The sequence below is a fragment of the Mandrillus leucophaeus genome, unplaced genomic scaffold (genome assembly GCF_000951045.1).
Source record: "Mandrillus leucophaeus isolate KB7577 unplaced genomic scaffold, Mleu.le_1.0 Scaffold172, whole genome shotgun sequence".
Lineage (NCBI taxonomy): Eukaryota > Metazoa > Chordata > Mammalia > Primates > Cercopithecidae > Mandrillus > Mandrillus leucophaeus.
The window spans coordinates 1,914,220-1,933,605 of record NW_012101721.1 but is presented as its reverse complement, the minus strand read 5'-3'; the positions used below and the strand labels follow the sequence as shown (position 1 = coordinate 1,933,605).

Below are 19,386 nucleotides of genomic sequence, written 5' to 3'. Positions count from 1 at the left end.
TCTAAAGCTTACCACAATGCCTGCCACATACTGGGCCCTCAAAATAAATTACTGATTAATTTTCACAATGGGGCTACGAGGCAGGCATTACAAATGAAAAAAACTAACACCCAGAAAGCCAGTTACATACCAGGAGGTGGGAGGGCAGCAACTTGAAACCAACTCTACTGCTAAGGCCTAGGCTCTCTCAAGTACAACCTGGAAGACATGAGTAAGCATGGAGGTGGAGATGAGAATGAGGTGTTGGGGCACCTGCCTGGGACATGATGCGTGAGGAATGGAGGGATATGAAGGTGGACAAGATTCTGGAGGGTGGAAGAGTATGGTCATGAGGCCTTGGCATTGTGGCTTCTAAGCAGAGCCCTGATAAGCTAAACTGCCTGGCAATGTCAGGCCGGGCAGGTTGGTCTGACGTTGCCAGTTTAGCTGCCCAGGCATGTCTGCTAGCTAAATCTAAATCCTGGGCCTGAGGCCCATGTCCCCACAAATACCCACAACTCTGCTGCACAACCATATTCAGAGTCCTGCACTTACTCAGCCTCTTCTTGCTGAGCAAGCAGACACTACCTCTCTTGAGTACAACCCTCCAGGAAGTTCCTAATGCATATCAAGGCAGGAATATCCAAATTATATTAGAAGGCCAGGCACAGTGGCTCACATCTAGGATCCCAGCATTTTGGGAGGCTGAGGCAGGTGGATCACGTGGGACCAGGAGTTTGAGACCAGCCCAAGCAACATGAAAAAACTCTCTACAAAAAAAAAAAATAGCCAGGCACGGCAGCATGCACCTGTAGTCCTGGCTACTCAGGAGGCTGAGGCAGGCGGATCAATTGAGCCCGGGAAGTTGAGGTTGCAGTGAGCCATGATGGCACCACTGCACTCTAGGGTGGGTAACAGAAGGAGACCCTCAAAACAAACAAGCAAACAAACTAACACAGTATATTAGAAGATAAATAAATATGGACTTGTGTGGACAAGAGTGTCTGTGCACCTCAGCCTCTCCTGAGAGGTGCCTCTTCTCCCACCCACCTTCCAGGGGCCTTCCCCTACAAACCTAAACACAGAAGGCAGCCAATGAAAGGGACCAAGAGGCAGATTCATGAGATAAGCCAAGGAAAGCCCAGGTCCAGGAGCCCATAGAATCAAGAGAATATTCTCAGACAGTAGCAAAACAGGAGGACTGTTCAACACAGCTAAATGCATGCAACAGAACATGGCCATCCCCTGCACGCCCTTCTCTGGAGCTCCTTAGACGAGAAGATGATTTCTTCTGGACAAGGAAGACACAGGACATGGGGTGAAAATAATTCCAGCAAAAGAAAGCTAAATACACCATCCCATGTTTGCAAAACACAGGAAAGGTAGCGAGGGGATGGAGAACCAAGGATAAAGGTAGGATCCCCTTTTCTGGTAAACTGCATGCTAAACAAAGGTGAGGGGCCACAATTAGCTCATCAGCAGGGAACTCAGGGCAAGAATACCCTGCCCTCTGTTCTGTCCTCACCTGAATCTCTGGGACGAAGCCAACTTGTCACCTCCCTAAATGGTTCTAGAAACAGAAGACTTCATCCCTTGCCCGGGGAAGGGATTTCTAGGTCTTCAGTTCTAATCATATTTTTTATGCACGAGTGGAGACATTCAGATACATGGCCCCCACCCTGTTTCTGCTCTGCAGACTGAGATAAGAGCCTTACGTTTACAAAATTTCACAAGAAACTGGAATTTGTTGCCCTTCTTTTCCATCTCCCCTCAGCCAGCTCCACTTTTCCTGGGATGTGACGGAGACTCGTTATCAGCTGGACAGCATACATCCCAGAGCTGGAGGGGAGCACGAGCGACCCTGACTCACCTGCCCTTGCTCAGGGAGGGAAGGAAACCTGTGAAACCTGGAAATCCCCTCTGGGGGAGGTGTGGCCAGCTCCTAGGCACCACCTCCGCAGAATTTCTCCAATCATAATAACAAGAAGGAAAACAAGCAGCTATCCAGTGCTTTCTCTCTGCCAGCCATCATGCTCCACAAGTGTTATGTCGTTAAAAGCTCCCAACAGTCTTATGAGCTGGGCACTGTCATTCTCCCCACTTTGTGGATAAGGAAATATAGCAGTCGCATAAATTGGTCTGGGGTCACCCTTGGTTTCCCATTGGAATGTAAGCTTCCTGAGGTTAGAAGTTGTTTTTATGGGCTGGGTGTGGTGGCTCACGCCTGTAATCCCAGCACTTTGGGAGGCTGAGGTGGGCGGATCACCTGAGGTCAGGAGTTCAAGATAAGCCTGTTTTTATGGGCTGGGTGTGGTGGCTCACGCCTGTAATCCCAGCACTTTGGGAGGCTGAGGTGGGCGGATCACCTGAGGTCAGGAGTTCAAGACAAGCCTGGCCAACACGGTGAAAACCCATCTCTACTAAAAATACAAAAATTAGCCGGGTGTGGTGGCAGGCACCTATAATCCCAGCTACTCGGGAGGCTGAGGCAGGAGAATCCCTTGAACCCAGGAGGCAGAGGTTGCAGTGCCATTGCACTCCAGCCTGGGTGACAGAGTGAGACTCCCTCTCAAAAAAAAAAAAAGAAGAAGAAGAAGTCGTTTATATGACGCTTTGGGAGTGATATCAAGAATATAAATGCTGACTGACCAACTGGAAGATTCAAAGCACCATGGGTATTTAATAAATGTTATTATTGATCACTATTCAAAAATCATTAACATGATTTTACATATCTCAGGAAGCAGTACCACAAATAATTCTGAAGTTACTGTATCAATAACAAATTATGTAAGTGACAAAATTGCATTTGTTCACAAGGCTAGACATAGAGCCTATTTGTTTTCAGGAGTGTGGACCTTATTTGTTTTTGTTGATAAGAAAGATAAGCTGCTCTGGTATAAGTAACGATATTTAATTGCTATTACATAGTATCAAATCAGTGCAAAAGGAAAAATCACAGGTCACGAGATATATGGCAGAAGTTAGAAGACTGTAAGGGAATTAAATGAATTAAAGGCTGCTTCTGTGACTCAATTAATTGAATGATATTGAAAAGAGAAGGTAGAAAGCTGGATTCAGGGCTGATTTCCAGGAGCCTAGTTGTAAATAATTAGGCCATCCCTTGGATGTGTACACGACACCAACACCTCACAGCCTCCACAGGAGCAGGGTTCATCTCCTCCTCCCAGTACCTGCAACAACAGAACCAACACAGAGACACCAGCAAGCATTTCCGCAATCACAAACCCCACCTTTCTCTTATCATGCTGTTCTACCTTTCTTTTCCCTATATCCTTCACTTCTTACATTTTAAATCTTGTTTTTCTGTAAGCTGCTTCAAATCCTACCTGAATAAGGCAGGGTATCGGAAAATCAATACACTCTACAGGAACTTAACCGAAGGGAATTTCCTGTGAGCAGCACAGGGCCTTGACTTTGCGCCTGGAAAGGTGTCCTCATCACATCATTGTCAGACCACCACAGGAACCCACAGCTCATCCTGCCTCTTCCAATTCATGTCTCACTCATTAAACCGTCCTGTTTGTTTGTCTGTCTGTTTTCTACTGAATCCTCTGGTTAAACAGCAGGAGCAGTGCAGTCAAATGTCTTGATAAAATGTCACACCTTTCCGTGAAATTTCTAAGTGTAGCTATGCAGCACGGAGGAAAAGCCACTCGGTTTCTAGTTACTGACCTGGGCGGACTTGGTTTTCTTCCGGGTTCCCGCAGTGGGTTTCCTCTCGAGCAGTGAGTTCTTGCCTCTCAAAGGAAGAAGCCACACTGGCCATGTAAAGAGAGTGTCCAAACCTTCCTCTTCCGCAGCTAGAGAGACTTCCCAGTTCCTCTTCTGTTTGGGGACTGGGAAGCTCTGAGTCCCAACTTCTCTTGTCTGATTTCACTTTCTCACCCACCAACCCCTGCTCTCACTCAACCACGAAGTGCCCTCAACACTGATCTCTGCCTAAAAATGACTGAAATCGATGTCCAATTTTGGGGGGATGACTGATTCTAATGTTGGGAAGAGGAGCTTAAAAGATCCAACCTCCCACTCAGTGAGAAAGGGGTCCCTGAACACCTTTCTTGAGACATAACCTCCCTACTCCCACTTAAATGCGAGCAATTCCTGCTTTTTGCCACAGCGAGGCAAGGCATTTCTGGAAGTTATGCTGCAAAGTAAATCTTTTTAGAGCTCCGGTTTCAAGACTTTGGGTTTTAGGCACCTAGATAGGTGCCAAGTTTTCATTTTGTTAAATAAGGATATTTAAAAAATAAATAGGTGCCCCCTTCTGCGCGGTCACACTGAGCCAGCGCCTAGGCCTTGGAACCGGGCCACAGCACCTTAGCTTCTTCATCCACCACCTCCCAACCATGGACCCCTGGAAAGTGAACGCACTTCGGGCTTTTGTGAAAATATGTAAGCAGGATCCGAGCATTCTGCACACTGAGGAAATGTACTTCCTGAGGGAGTGGGTGGAGAGCATGGGGGGGTAAACTACCACCTGCTACTCAGAAAGTTAAATCAGAAGAAAATACCAAGGAAGAAAAACCTGATAATAAGAAGGTGGAGGAAGACTTAAAGGCAGACGAACCATCACGTGAGGAAAGTAATCTATAAATTGATAATGAAGGTGTGATTGAACCAGACCCTGATGCCCCTCAAGAAATGGGAGATGAAAATGCAGAGATAATGGAAGAGATGATGGATCAGGCAAATGATAAGAAAGTGACTGCTATTGAAGCCCTAAATGATGGTGAACTGCAGAAAGCCATTGACTTATTCACAGATGCCATCAAGCTGAATCCTCAGTTGGCCATTTTGCATGCCAAGAGGGCCAGTGTCTTCGTCAACTTACAGAAGCCAAATGCTGCCATCCGAGACTGTGACAGAGTCATTGAAATAAATCCTGATTCAGCTCAGCCTTACAAGTGGCGAGGGAAAGCACACAGACCTCTAGGCCACTGGGAAGAAGCAGCCCATGATCTTGCCCTTGCCTGTAAATTGGATTATGACGAAGATGCTAGTATAATGCTGAAAAAAGTTCAGCCTAGGGCATAGACATTGCAGAACATGGGAGAAAGTATGAGCAAAAACGTGAAGAGCGAGAGATCAAAGAAAGAATAGAAAGAGTTAAGAAGGCTCGAGAAGAGCATGAGAGAGCCCAGAGGGAGGAAGAAGCCAGACGACAGTCGGGAATTCAGTATGGCTCTTCTCCAGGTGGACTTCCTGGGGGAATGCTTGGAACGGGAGGGGGCATGCCTGGGATGGCGGGAATCCCTGGACTCAATGAAATTCTTAGTGATCCAGAGGTTCTTGCAGCCATGCAGGATCCAGAAGTTACGGTGGCCTCTTCCAGGATGTGGCTCAGAACCCAGCAAATATGTCACAATACCAGAGCAACCCAAAGGTTATGAATCTTATCAGTAAATTGTCAGCCAAATTTGGAGGTCAAGCCTAATGTCCTTCTGATAAATAAAGACCTTGCTGAAGGAAAAGCAACCTAGATCACGTTATGGATGTCGCAATAATACAAACCAGTGTACCTCTGATCTTCTCATCAAGAGAGCTGGGGTGCTTTGAAGATAATCCATATCCCTCTCCCCCAAATGCAGCTGAAGCATTTACCGTGGTTTGCCATTCATTCAGATAATGTTTTCCTACTAGGAATTACAAACTTTAAACCGTTTTTAAACCTTAAAAATATTTAAAACAAATTTAAAGGGACTGTTAATTCTTATATTTTTCTTTATTAATCATTTTGGATTTTTTTCTTTGAATTATTGGGCAGGGAAGATACTTATGTATGGAAGATTATTGCTCTAATTTGAGTGAAATAAAAGTTTATTAGTGCAAGGCAAACATAAAAAAATAAATAAATAGGTGAAGGAAGGGAAAATCTACCATCTATAATCTACAATGATCATAGTTTCATAAAAGAAAGAACAACAAAACATCATAAAGCTATAATGTCAAAATAAAAGGCAGGCCTTTAAACCAAATCAATGTTTCTTTCTTTTTAAAAAGTCATAATTTTGCCCTCATCTCTGTCATGCCATGAAAACAGGTAAACAGTTGATCAAGATCATTGCCAGCCTAGAGTTTGGCAATAATTGCTATAAAGCAGGGGTTATTTTCCCAGAAGGCCTTGTGACCTGGAGCAGCTCAACCACCCAACCCCAGTCCACTGACCCTGGCAGGCCAACAAGGCAACACAAGTAAAACACAGTGCAGATCCAGCTGTGCTCTTGACACGCAATTTTGGATTAAACGAAGACACAAATATGATCAACAAAAAGTCTTGAGCAAAGACAGAACAATTAACTATTGCTGTGATAAACTTCTCTCCAAGTTCTATCAAATGTAAGTAGATGAGGCACGTGTCCCACATGTACAACAAAATATACACACGGCATATTAAAATTAAAATGTGCTGTATCTGGAATACATCTGAATCTGAAATGCTAAGCAGAGCACACGTGTATTCCCTAGGTAGTAGAGCTGTCCGGTGGAGAGAATCCCCAGCCGGTGGGAAGGAGGTTGGGATCTGGCCCTGACTTTGTCACTAAGTGGTTCTTAAGCCTGGGGCAAGTTGTTTAATTTTTCTGTGCTCAGTTTTCTCAGACATAATTAAGGGAGTTAGATTAAAATTATCTCTTAGGGCCAGTCCTGCTTGAAAATACTTAATCTAATACATAACAGCATGTTCCCTCTCTCTGAGAATTTGTAAGGCCTCGGGGAATGAGAAGAATGGTATGCATCTTTTCAAAAGCTGACCACGGGCTATCCCTAAAGCACGGGGACTCTCACTTTGGGCTATTCAAAGACATAACACCCACAATGCTGAACCAAAGAGCCAGAGGCACAACCCAATTAGCTCATAAATCAATATATGTGGACTTGAGCATCCATTGTGGGTCAACAAATGAGAGTAAAACTTCTCCAGCTACCCCCAGCTCCCTGGTCACCCTTGTCCCTCGAGTTAACACAGATACTTTCCATCAGTGGTAAAAAACTTCTCTTAGAGTGTTGACTCTGTGGCATGCATGTTACATGCATTACCTCTTTTAAACCTTAACACAATCCTGCAAGGTTGGTCAAAGTCTCTCCATAATACGGATAAGAAAACTGAGGCTCAGGTAGGTTAAGTACAGTCCAAGGTTACAATGTGAGGAGCAGGATTCCAATGGAGGTCTCTTGGACTCTAACATCTGCGCCCCTTCCTCATGTTCACCATATTGCATCCGTCACACCGCTGACATGCCCAAGAGACACATCAAAAACCCCAGGGCCCCTCAGACAAATGATCCCTGCATCCATCAGTGGTCGTGTCTGGTGAATTTCAGAGAATCTCCCATTAGACTTTGACCTTGGAAAGCCAACTGCTTCCTCCTCTCTGACAGCTCTCCTTCCCAGGGAGACCAACAAGGCATTGAAGCACCCACCAGACTTTCTACCGCATGAAGAGCCTCTGCATATAAAGCTGTAGGCAGACGGGCAGGCTTGGGGTGCACAGGGCAGTCATGGAACCTAGCTTTTCCAACTTTGATTAGTCTGGCATTTAATTCTAACCTGGTTTACTCAAACCAGCTGCTAAACGCTTGCTATTCAAAGTGTGGTCCATGGATCAGCAACTTCCTGGTATCACCCAAGAGCCTGTTAGAAATGAGGAATCTCAGGCCCCATATCAGACACACTGAATCTGTGTACTAGCAAGATGCTTCCGGTGACTTGAACATGCATGCATGTTTCAAAAGCTCCATCCAAGAATCACTGATGGGGCTTTTTGAAAGTGTGAATTTCCAGGAACTACAGTCCAGAATTGTAGAAAAGGGGCTGAAGAAATATACAAGGAGGCCCCAAAAATGTGTATTTTATTTCAAAACTTGTTTTCTTTTGGTCCCCTGTCCTCAAGAAAAATCAAGTCCTTTCCAGCTTGATTCAAAGAACAATTTTATTTTATGAACAGCTGTCCCTAGAGCCGTAGGGCTATAGGCCAGTGGACACGCCCCCCCCTCCCTAGAGGACATGCCAGTGTCTTCACACAGGCCCTCTCTTGGGCTGAGCCCCATCTTGCAGAAAATGCATGGAACAATTCTACATAAATCAGAGTGTTCCCTTCTGAGTCGTTTCCCATCCCCCAATCCCATGTCCCCCAGTTCATAAGGAGATTAGACCATCATCCCCATATCAATAGCAGAACTCCTATATTTTATTTTCTACCATCCTGATCTGTATAAATTTAGGAAAGAGGGAAGAAGAAAGGAAGAAAGGTAGAAAACGAATTAACATTTGTTAAAAATTTATATTATATGTCAGGCCCACCCTGTTCCCTAAAATGGTTTTGGGGTTGTTTTGTTTTCTTTTTTGAGATGGAGGTCTCAATATGTTGCTCAGCCTAGTCTCAAACTCCTAAGCTCAAGTAATTCTCCTACCCCAGCCTCTCAAGTAGTTGAGACTATAGGGGTGCACCAGACCCAGCTCAAAACAGCTTACATACACCTTTCACTTAATATACATAAAAGTATGTAAGATTGATATTATTGCCTTAATTTTAGAAGTGGAGACTAAAGCTCAGATAGTTTAAAAACTCTCCCAAAGCAAGGATTCTGAACAGGACCCAATACTAAAGTCCTGTCACATTATTTCTGCTACCCCAACTTGCCTATATAACATATTATGTAAATAAAAATTTTGTTGAGATATAATTCACATACCATAAAATTCAATTTGGTAGTTTTTAGTACATTCACAAGGTTGTGAAACCATCCCCACTAATTACCTCCAGAACATTTCCATCATCCCCGAAAGAAACCCCAAATCAATGAGCAGTCATAGTCATTTCCCATTTCCCGCACCATCCCTAGTCCCTGGCAATGACTTTGTGTCTCTATGGATTTGCTTCTTCTGGATATTTCATAGAAATGGAAGCATACAATATGTGGTCTTTTGTGTCTGACTTTTTTCACTTAGCACAGTCATTTCAGGTTCATCCATGTTGTCGCATGTATTGGTACTTGATTTATTTTTACAGCTGAACGACAGTCCATTATAAGAACATACCACATTTTGTTTATCCATTCATAAGTTGATGGACACTTGGATTGTTTCCACTTTTTAGCTATTATGAATAATGCTCCTATAAACATTTATGTACAAGTTTTTGTGTGGACATACATTTTTAATTCTCCTGAGTATATACCTAGGAGTGGAGTTCCTGGACCATATAATAGTAAGTCTATGTTTAGCTTTCTGAAGAAATGCCAAACTGTTTTCTAAAGTGGCTACATCATTTTATATTTCCACCAGAAATGAATGAGGGTTCAACTTCTCCATATCTGTGCCAACTCTTATTATTATCTGTCATTTTTATAGCAATAATTCTAGCTGTAAAGAGGTATCTCACTCAAGTTTTGATTTGCATTTTCCTAATAACTAATAATGTTGAGCACCTTTTCGCATGCCTATTGGCCATTTGTACATTTCTTTGGAGAAAGTATTCAAATCTTTGCCCATTTTTAAATTGGGACATTTGTCTTTTTGTTGTTGAGTTGTATTCTTTATATATTCTAGAAACTAGGCCCTTTTCAGATATATGATGTAGATTATCTTGTCACTTTTTTTTTTTTTTTTTTAGATGGAGTCTTACTCTGTTGCCCAGGCTGGAGTGCAGTGGTGCAATTTCAGCTCACCGTAACCTCTGCATCCCGGGTTCAAGTAATTCCCCTGCCTCAGCCTCCTGAGTAGCTGGGATTACAGGCACATGCCACCACACCTGGCTAATTTTGTATTTTTAGTAGAGATGAGGTTTCATGATGTTCACCAGGCTGGTCTCGAACTCCTGACCTCAGGTGATCCACCCTCCTTGGCCTCCCAAAGTGCTGGGATTACAGGCGTAAGCCACTGTGCCCAGCCCTTTTCACTTTCTTGATAGTGGCCTTCAAAGAACAAAAGCTTTTAGTTTTGAAGTCCAATTTATCTATTTTTTCTTTACTTATTTTTGCCTCAGGCATCATGTCTAATAAACCGTTGCCTAAATCAAGATTATGAAGATTTATACCTATGTTTTTTCCTAAGAGTTTTATAGTTTTACATTTAGGCCCTTGGTTCACCTTGAGTTAATTTTGTATATGGTATGAGTAGGGCTCCAACTTCATTCTTTTGCATGTGGATATTCAGTTGACCCAGTACCATTTATTTCCCCCTTGAGTTGTCTTGTTACCCTTATCAAAACCCAGCTAATAATAAATGTGTGGATATGTTTCATCTCAATTCTATTTCATTGATTTATATGTCTATCCTATGTCAGTACCACACTATCTTGATTACTGTAGCTACACAGTAAGTTTTTAAATTGGGAAGTGTGAGTCCTCAAACTTTGCTGAGTTTTGTTTGTTTTTCAAGATCATTTTGACTATCCTGAGTGTGTTGTTATAGTTTTCCGTATACAAGTCTTGCATTTGTTTTGTTAAATGCATTCAAATGACCTATCTTCAAGTTCACCAATACTTTCTTCTACCAGTTCAAATATGCTGTTGAGTTCTTCTAGTGACTTTTTTAAATTGTAGTTATTGTACTTTTCCATTGCAGAAATTTCTATTTGGTTCTTTTTATCATTTTTATCTCTTTATTACTATTCTTTATTTGGTGAGACATCAATCTCATACTTTCCTTTAATTCTTTAGATATGATTTCTTCTAGTTCCTTGAACGTATTTATAAAGCTGAGTTAATATCTACGTTCAGTTAAGTTCAGTGTGTGGGCTTCCTCAGGGACAGTTTCTGTTTACCTGGGATTTTTTTTTTTTTTCTTCTGTATAAGCCATATTTTCTTGTTTATTTGTATATCTTATAATTTTTCTTCAAAACTGAACATTTAAAAAACATGAAGCCAGGCAAAGTGACTTATGCCTGTAATCCCAGCACTTTGGGAGGCTGAGGCAGAAGGATTGCTTACACCTGGGAGTTCAATAACAGTCCAGAGAACATAGCAAGACCCTGACTCTACAAAAACTATGAAAATTAACCAAGTGTGATGACATATGCCTATAGTCCCAGCTACTTAGGAAGCTGCGGCGGGAGGATCACTTAAGCCCAAGAATTTGAGGCTGCAGTAAGCTATGATTGCACCACTTCACTTCAGCCTGGGCAATAGTGAGACCCTGTCTCAAAAAAATAAATAAATACACACACACACACACACACAATGTGACAACTTTGGACCACCAGACTCCCTTCTCCTCCCTGAGTGTGTTTTTGTTGCTGTTTGTTGTTCTTTTTTTTATTGTTGTTGCTGCTGTTTCCTGACTTTCTTAAATTAATTCTGTGAAGTCTGTATTCTTTATCATGTGTAACCGCCAAAGTCTCTGTTCTGTTTGCTTATTGACCAGCTAATAAATAGAGATTTCTTTTTAAATTTCTTGAACTAATAACTCTGGAACCAACAAGTCTCCCAGTCTTTGCCAAGCACTTCTGCATGTGTGTTTTGGGGCATGCCTTCAATGATCAGATAGGCAGTTTACAGCTCTGCCTTAGCCTTCACTTCTTACTTGTGCAGAGCCTCAAGGTCAGCCAGAGGTGAGAGATTAGGGCCTTCTCAGGTCTTTCCTGGGAATGTGTGTAGCCCTGCACATGCACATGGCTTTTTAGATTCCCAGGGATTTGTCCAAGCTTTTCAAACCCCCTACAGACATCTCATTCCTCAGGGGTTTATTTTACAGTTTTTACTCAGCCTTTTGTTAGCCCCAACTGGAATCACTGCCTCAGAACGTTACAATGTTGAAAAATTCCAACTGATTATTTTTGACAAACATCTTAGCAATATAGGTGTTCACACAGAGGATGTTCTGAGTTAGGTCACATAAAGAAAAGCCCGGAGGACGAAACTTTACAGGCAACTTCCAAAAGGTCACAAAGTGACAGTTCTCTGGGGATGAGGCTTTTTGGGAAGCTCCAAACCTGTTCTGTTTCCTTCCATCAGCTGCTAGTTAGCTAATCTTCACAGTTACCATAGTTGCAAAGGCCCTCATGGAGGTGGGGCGAAGTGAGTGTGACCAGGGCTACTTGAAATGCCATAACGCTCATAGTTCTTAATGATATTCAACCATTTTTCTTAAATAAATGCTCCCAGATTGTTGCAAGGATTTGGTTAACTTCCAAAATTCTGCAAAACTTATTTTGACCATTTTTTGCTAGTGTTCTCATTGTTTTAATGAAGGAGTTGATTTTTCAGAGGTATTTATGCCACCATTCTGTCAGTGTTTCTCTTGAACGAACACATAGTAAATATTATCTTGATTCTAATCTACATTTTGTTTCTTTCTACTCACAAAGTTGCATATTTCTTTCCTCTTCTTCAGTGAGTAAGTCATAAAATTCAGAAAGGAGATGTGAAAAAGCATATTTTCTGATTTTTTTTTTTTTTTGTGCTATGGTGTTATGGAAGAATGTATCAGGAACAAGGTAAACCTAAGCTGTTTCTTTCCAAATAAATATAAATAATATATAAGTAGATGTAAGTCCAGAAGCATAGTCTTTCTCATTCTATGCTAGTCACTAAATGAATTGGGGATTGGAGACTTCTCTGATTAAGGAGGGGTGGAAGAGGGTATGTAATCCAGGAAAAGAGGGTTTTTGTGCCTGGGTTTCCTGCAGTGAGAAGAGCGGAACTTCTCAACGGACCAGGTATGTGATGATTACACAACTCTGAATTTCACTTGCTGGTATTTACGTCTTCTCAATGGCTTTCTTCAAACAGCAGATGCTGAAATGAGAGGTGTAAAAAAAACCATATTCAGGACATTCCCCTTCCTAAGCAAAACTGCAATTTGCAAAATCATCGGTGACAGGTAATGGTGACTGGTGATTCATTACTGATGATGTCTTGGGCCAAATTCCAGAAGCCAATGTATATTCAGAAGGGGCAGGGAGAAGATCTGCACGTATGACTTCACCCAGAAGCCCTGGCATATAAACAAGAGGTGAGTCAGTTTTACCCAATACCAGGCCTAGCACTTTCCAAACAGATTGAGACCATGGCAGTCCTCCATGCCATGCTGCTGCAGCCACTGAAGATGTTTCTGTGCCTCAGTCTGCAGCTTTCTTTTGCCACCTTTATAAGGTACAGTAACACCTGCTTCACCTTTGATGAATATTACACCATCACCCTAGACATCAAGGCCAGTTCACATATCTACGAAAGCAATGCAGTCTATTCTGGTGAGTAGAAGCCATGCTCTCTGCTGTACTTTGTTCCCTGAGGGAAATTAACCAGAATTTCAGAACACACTCCTCTATCGCTGCTACTCGCAATTATACAAAACATGTGTCTTCTGAACCCAATGGGAAGCAAGGGAAGGAAGAGAAAGAATGAGAATTAAGGGAGTGGGTTGGGGGGGGTGGCTATTTCTGCATGTTCCTTGTGAACTCAAGCCACAGGAGTGAGAAAGCCCTAACCCCAGAGTCACTGAGTCCCGGTAAGAGCATGCTTGGGGTAAATCCTGACTTAAATAAAATGGGCACTTTTATCATTTTAAGGGATAATCATTGCATTCCATTGTGTAATCTTTTCTCTTTTTGTCTTTGTTTTTCTGGAGACAGAGTCTCACTTCATCACCCAGGCTGGAATGTAATGGTACAATTTCAGCTCACTGCAACCTCCGCCTCCTGGGTTCAAGCAATTCTCGTACCCCAGCCTCCCAAGTAGCTGGGATTACAGGTGCGCACCACCACACCTGGCTAATTTTTTGTATTTTTAGTAGAGATGGGACTTCTCCATGTTGACCAGGCTAGTCTTGAACTCCTGGCTTCAAGTGATCTACCCACCTCAGTCACTCAAAGTGCTGGAATTACAGGTGTGAGCCACCGCACCCAGCCTCCAGTGTGTAATCTTTTCATATCTATTTGACAAAATTATGCTGCTGGGGATAACTGTATACTGCATTTAGTCCGTGGGTGAAAAAAAATCTAATAAACTATACAGGGGAAGTATTACTAACCCACTTTATGTATGAGAAGCCTGAGGCCAAGGGAAATTAAACGACCTGCCCAGAGTCTCCCTTCTAGTAAGTCATAGAACTGGCTCTTGAATCTTAGTCTGTTCATTCTTAATCCAATACTTTTCTTAGAGGTGTCCAGTAGATATTTTTTATATATCCCTTTTCGAATCAGCCAAACCTAAAAGTCAAGGAATATGCTTTCTAATTAGTTTCATAATAATAATACTTCGTATGGTGTTTACATGTAATAGTGACCTATTAGGGAGATACCATTATCATTTCCATTTTGTAGATGAGAAACAGAGACAGATGCTAAGTGACTCTTGCTCAGGTCCCGGAGCTACTTAAATGGTGAAGCTAAGATATGAACCAGCATTCCAGCTTCAGAGACCCTGCCTTTAACCACTGTATACTCTTCCTTACAGTAATGAGAGCTAACACTTCTTACGATGTGCTGGGCATGTTTTAGGAGTAGATGCTGTTATCATTTTACAGACAAGAACTGAGGCACAGAGAAGTTACAAATTTACATTAATAAGTAACCTAGCTATGATTTGAATCTAAATAGCACAGCCAAAACTCGTACAGCTTTTTGTCCAGCCAGGCTGTCCAGCTTCAGAACCTGTCTTCTTATCTACTGTGTTATCCTGCCTTTCTTAAAAGTCTAACTAACTTTTGCAAAGACCACCAGGGTGATCTCCACACTCACAGTCTAGGTCTCAGACTTCAGCAGGTGAACAATCATGGCATGCCTCACGCACTCACCTTGCTTATCTTTTGTCTTACTTTTAAATGAGGAATGACACTATGTGCTCCAGTTGTGATGGGGCCAGCTACGTCCCACTCCCTCAGGCAGTCGATATTGTCCTGACAGGGCAGGGAGGATAATCTTGTAATTCAAGATGAGCACAGGTGGACGGACATATGTGCAACCTGGGGGAGAGCCTGAGGGGTCAGAGGCACTACTGCAAAAGAGATCACAAGCCTCTGGCATTTAAGATAAAAGATTTTATCTTAAATCTTTAAGGTGAAAGATTTTGCTAATGCAACGGAAGAAAGAGAAATCCATCACTGAGCACGGGGGCTCACACCTGTAATCTCAGCGATTTGGGAGGTCAAGGCAGGCAAATTGCTTGAACTCAAGAGTTCAAGACCAGACTGGGCAACATGGCGAAACGTAGTCTTTACAAAAATCACAAAATTTAGCCAGACGTGGTGATGCGTGCCTGTGATCCCAGCTACTCAGGAGGCTGAGGTGGGAGGACGGCTTAAACCCGAGAGGTGGAAGTTGCAGTGAGCTGAGACCATGTCACTGCACTCCAGCCTAGGTGACAGAGCAAGACTCCATCTCAAAACAAAAAAAAGAAACCTATCATGTGAAGATGCTATGGAGGGGGAGACATGGGAGCCTTCTGAAAGTAGAAAGACAGGAGAAAGATGAGTCAACGTGATCCACTGGGGTGAAGGGGATCACAGCAGCCACAGAGGCGTTAGGGAGCAGGGAAAGGGAACGGGGAAAGAGGAGAAGAACTAAGGTTCCTTGAATGCCTACTTATGCCATGTACCCCCAAACTTTATCCAATTCCATTTTAAAATAAATGTGCTGTGAAAGCTCCGTGGCAAATTGACTCATGATACAAATGATTTAAGTCGAGGGTCAAAATCCTCACCCATGGAGATGTGAATTGCCAGATCCCACCCCCGTGGTTACACAGCAGGCTCCACGATTGCCTTGTAGGTGTTATTGCCAGAACTCAGGACTTCTGGGGACTCTGAGTAAACGGCCATTCAGGCCAATTGCTTTTCCTTATTTTGATTTTGAAATTCTTTTAAACTCTGGGGCTATGTCAACATTGGTAAATTGTGTATAAATGGCTTGGCAGGTCCCAAGAGACAACTGCAGCTCAAGCAACATCTTAGAACAGGTTTCCTGGGTCTGTTTTGGTATCAGTGAAAGAAACCCTTAATACAGTGACATTTACACTAAGACTGTGCTGAGCAACCATCTGCCTTTTTTTAAAAAAACAAAAACAAAACTTCTATGGGCAAGAGGGATGTGATTTGCTTGCTTTTCTTGCTAAACTTTAAGCCTTAAGGGCACTATACAACATTGGATGCATGACTTTTAAAATCAACCAGTGAGTAGTTACTTAGGGCCCTCCAGAGGCACAACACTGGGCTGTCCAGATACCAACACAGATGAAACCACAGCATGCAGCACAAAGTAGAATATGATTAAGAACTCAACAGAAAAAAAAGAAAAAAGAAGAAAAGAAAAAAAAGAATGAGAGTTAAACTGCCGAAGGTGAGCAAGGATCAGGGGCAGGTGCATTTGCAGAAAAAGGGAAAGCCACTTTAGAGTGGGAATACAAACAGCAGGCTGAGGCTAGGTTCTTACAGTCCAAAAACATGTGTTGGACACTGTAATCAACACACCAGAGGCAGAAATATAAAAGCAGAAATGTTGACATGCTCTAGAAGGAAGGACCCTTTGAAGGTTTGAACAGGAGTGTGTTCTGATGGACGTGCTGCATAAGGAAGTCTGGTCTGGCTGCAGCATGTTGCAAGGCCACCTAAAGGAGAAGAACCTAAGGCCAGAAATCCAGAAAATGTGGGTGCCTAAGAGGGAAGAAAGAGGACTTAAACCTCTTTAAGGGGAAGGGGAAAAGCAGGACAGGACACACCTGTGCAGAGCTCACACTGACGATTACCTGGATGACACCGTCTCTGCTCACCTTCTACTGCACCTGACGCACAGATCTAGAACAGCTGTCAGGTGCTCATTGAGCAAGCTGAGGTCTGTGGGATATGCATCACCCGACCGTGACTGGCAAAACTAACAACTAGAACACAGAACTGTAGTGTGCATATAGTCACATAATAACAATTGCAACGTATCCAGTACTCCCCAAGTATTAAAATCTTCACATTCTTCTCTTTATTCTCCAGGACCTTTCAAGATAGGTATCACGATCTCAGATAATGAAGGATAACGTCATTATCCCCAGACCTAGAACCAGGGCAGGTGCAAAGTGGGCACGCAAGAAGTATTTATGGAGTGAATGATGAACAATAAGGAAGCCGAGGCTCGGAGGTGAAATGACTTGCTCCTAAGTGTTAGAGTCAGAATTCAGATCCAGGACTGTCTGATCCTTTTGCGTTACATGATCAATTTGCTTCACTTTGTTAAGGAGAAGCCTTAAAAAGAAATTTTCTGTGGCTGAAAGGGCCCAGGAAAGAACAATAGTCTAGCATTGAGGAATTCACTCAGAAGAGATCTCCTAAGGGAGGAAATGGAGAGACAGATATTTTCTTTAAATGCCCTCTCCATTATACCTCCGAAGGCTGAAATTAACAAGTGGAATTAACAAGTTACTTGGGGTAACCCTCTAAGGAGTTAGGGCCCCTGTGGCTCAAAGGCACTCCTTCCCACACCCTAACAACAGAGACCAAGAGAATCAGCATTTCTGGAACCACAAAAAGGGTTTTGCTTTTACTTGGCCCACCTGGCCTTTCCACACGCATCAGCCTCTTAAGTCCCCACACTCCCCCTGAGAAGAGGACCAAGCAGGCTTGTATTCTCATCTGAGAAATGGGCCCTGGCTCAAAGAGGTAGACATTCGCTCCCAGAATCTCACCCCCCGTGTGTAGCAAAACCAGAGCTGGGTATAGGTTTTCTTTTGTCTGCCTTTTACTGTAGAAAATTTGGAAAACACCAAAAAGCACTAGAAAGAAAATAAAAATCATCCACAATCCCACTACCAAGAAATCACCACAATTAAAAATCTTGATGTATTTCCTTCCAGACTTTCAACTTCTTTTACAAAAGTAAAACCGCATTCTGTGTACATATTCTTTGTAACTTTCTTGTTCCACGCTTTGTTTTGATGTCACCGCCCGCATCCCTTGAGCTTGGCTCACAGGGAACAGACGGCTGATTGTGTCTTCACCATTTCACCCAGAATTCGTTTCCGTGAATGACAGCGTCTATGCTGTGGTCAGGAAAGCCTTGGACAAGAACGGTGACTCAGTGGGCCTCTGGCAAAGAGCGGATGAAGATTGCTACAGCAACTCCACGTTTTACGTGAATGATCAATACATGACAGTCTTAGAGGCACAGTGGCAAGCTCCTAAATCTGAGAACATAACTGAAGTGGAGATACAATAAGAACCTAGCTTGCTTTGCTTTGGGCTTTAATTTTCATATTGGGTTTATGCAGTTTTACACTAAGCAAGGAAGACTTAAAATACAATCCAGATGTGATGTGCAGTACTCAGCAGCCACATTTCATTACCGTCTCACAATGCTCTACCACACTTTCCATCTATAGGAGCTTGCAGACACACACATTCACATACACATTCACACACACACCACACACCACACACACACTCACACCACATACACACCACACACACACCACACACCCCACACACCTCACACACACACCACACATACATACCACACACACCACACATACCACACACACACCACACACACATACCACACGCACCCCACACACCCCACACACATACCCCACACACCTCACATTTACACCACACGCACATACATACCACACACACCACACATACCACACACAGCACACTCACATACATATCACACACACCACACATACCACACACACCACATACATACCACACACACACAAACGTACCACACACACTCTACACACACCTCACACCACACACATACATACCGCACACACCACACATACTACACACACCACACTCACCACACACACCACACACACCAAACACCTCACACAAGCTCGCAGCACACACACATACCACACACACACCACACACATACATACCACACCCACCACACACACACCGCACACACCTCACACGCTGACAGCACACACACATACACACCACACAAACACCACAAACACACACCACATACACCACACACAACACACACATACATACCACACACATACCACACACACAGCATACACCACACACTCATACCACACACATACATACCACATGCACCACACACACCACATGCCACACACACGCCACATATACCTACCACAAACACCACACACACCCCACACATACACCACACACACCACACACACACAACCACCCACATATACATACCTCACACACCACATACACCACACATACGCCACACACACTCACACCACACACACATACATACCACATGCACCACTAACACCACACACACCCCACACACACCACACACGACACACACACACCATTCACACCACACACGTACATAACACACACCACCACACACACACCACACACACATACTACACACACACCACACACACCACACTCAATACACAACACACACACTCACCACACACAACACACACATACATACCACACACACACCACAGACACCACACACACACCAC

General features: G+C 43.2%; 2 protein-coding genes and 1 pseudogene across 2 annotated transcripts in view; 2 read left to right on the top strand and 1 right to left on the bottom strand.

Annotated features, from left to right (window-relative positions):
* Positions 1 to 2,774: 2,774 nt before the first annotated feature.
* The window catches only part of PTS (6-pyruvoyltetrahydropterin synthase), a 57,203-nt gene continuing 40,591 nt past the window's right edge, over positions 2,775 to 19,386 (bottom strand). Inside the window, 1 exon segment of the mRNA XM_011977013.1 lies at positions 2,775 to 3,173. Within this exon segment, the coding sequence (XP_011832403.1) occupies positions 3,092 to 3,173 (82 nt within the window). The 3' untranslated portion in view covers positions 2,775 to 3,091.
* Positions 4,350 to 5,437, top strand: LOC105537417 (annotated as a pseudogene).
* The window catches only part of PLET1 (placenta expressed transcript 1), a 12,730-nt gene continuing 6,092 nt past the window's right edge, over positions 12,749 to 19,386 (top strand). Inside the window, 2 exon segments of the mRNA XM_011977012.1 lie at positions 12,749 to 13,193; positions 17,935 to 18,136. Of these exon segments, the coding sequence (XP_011832402.1) occupies positions 13,010 to 13,193; positions 17,935 to 18,136 (386 nt within the window). The 5' untranslated portion in view covers positions 12,749 to 13,009.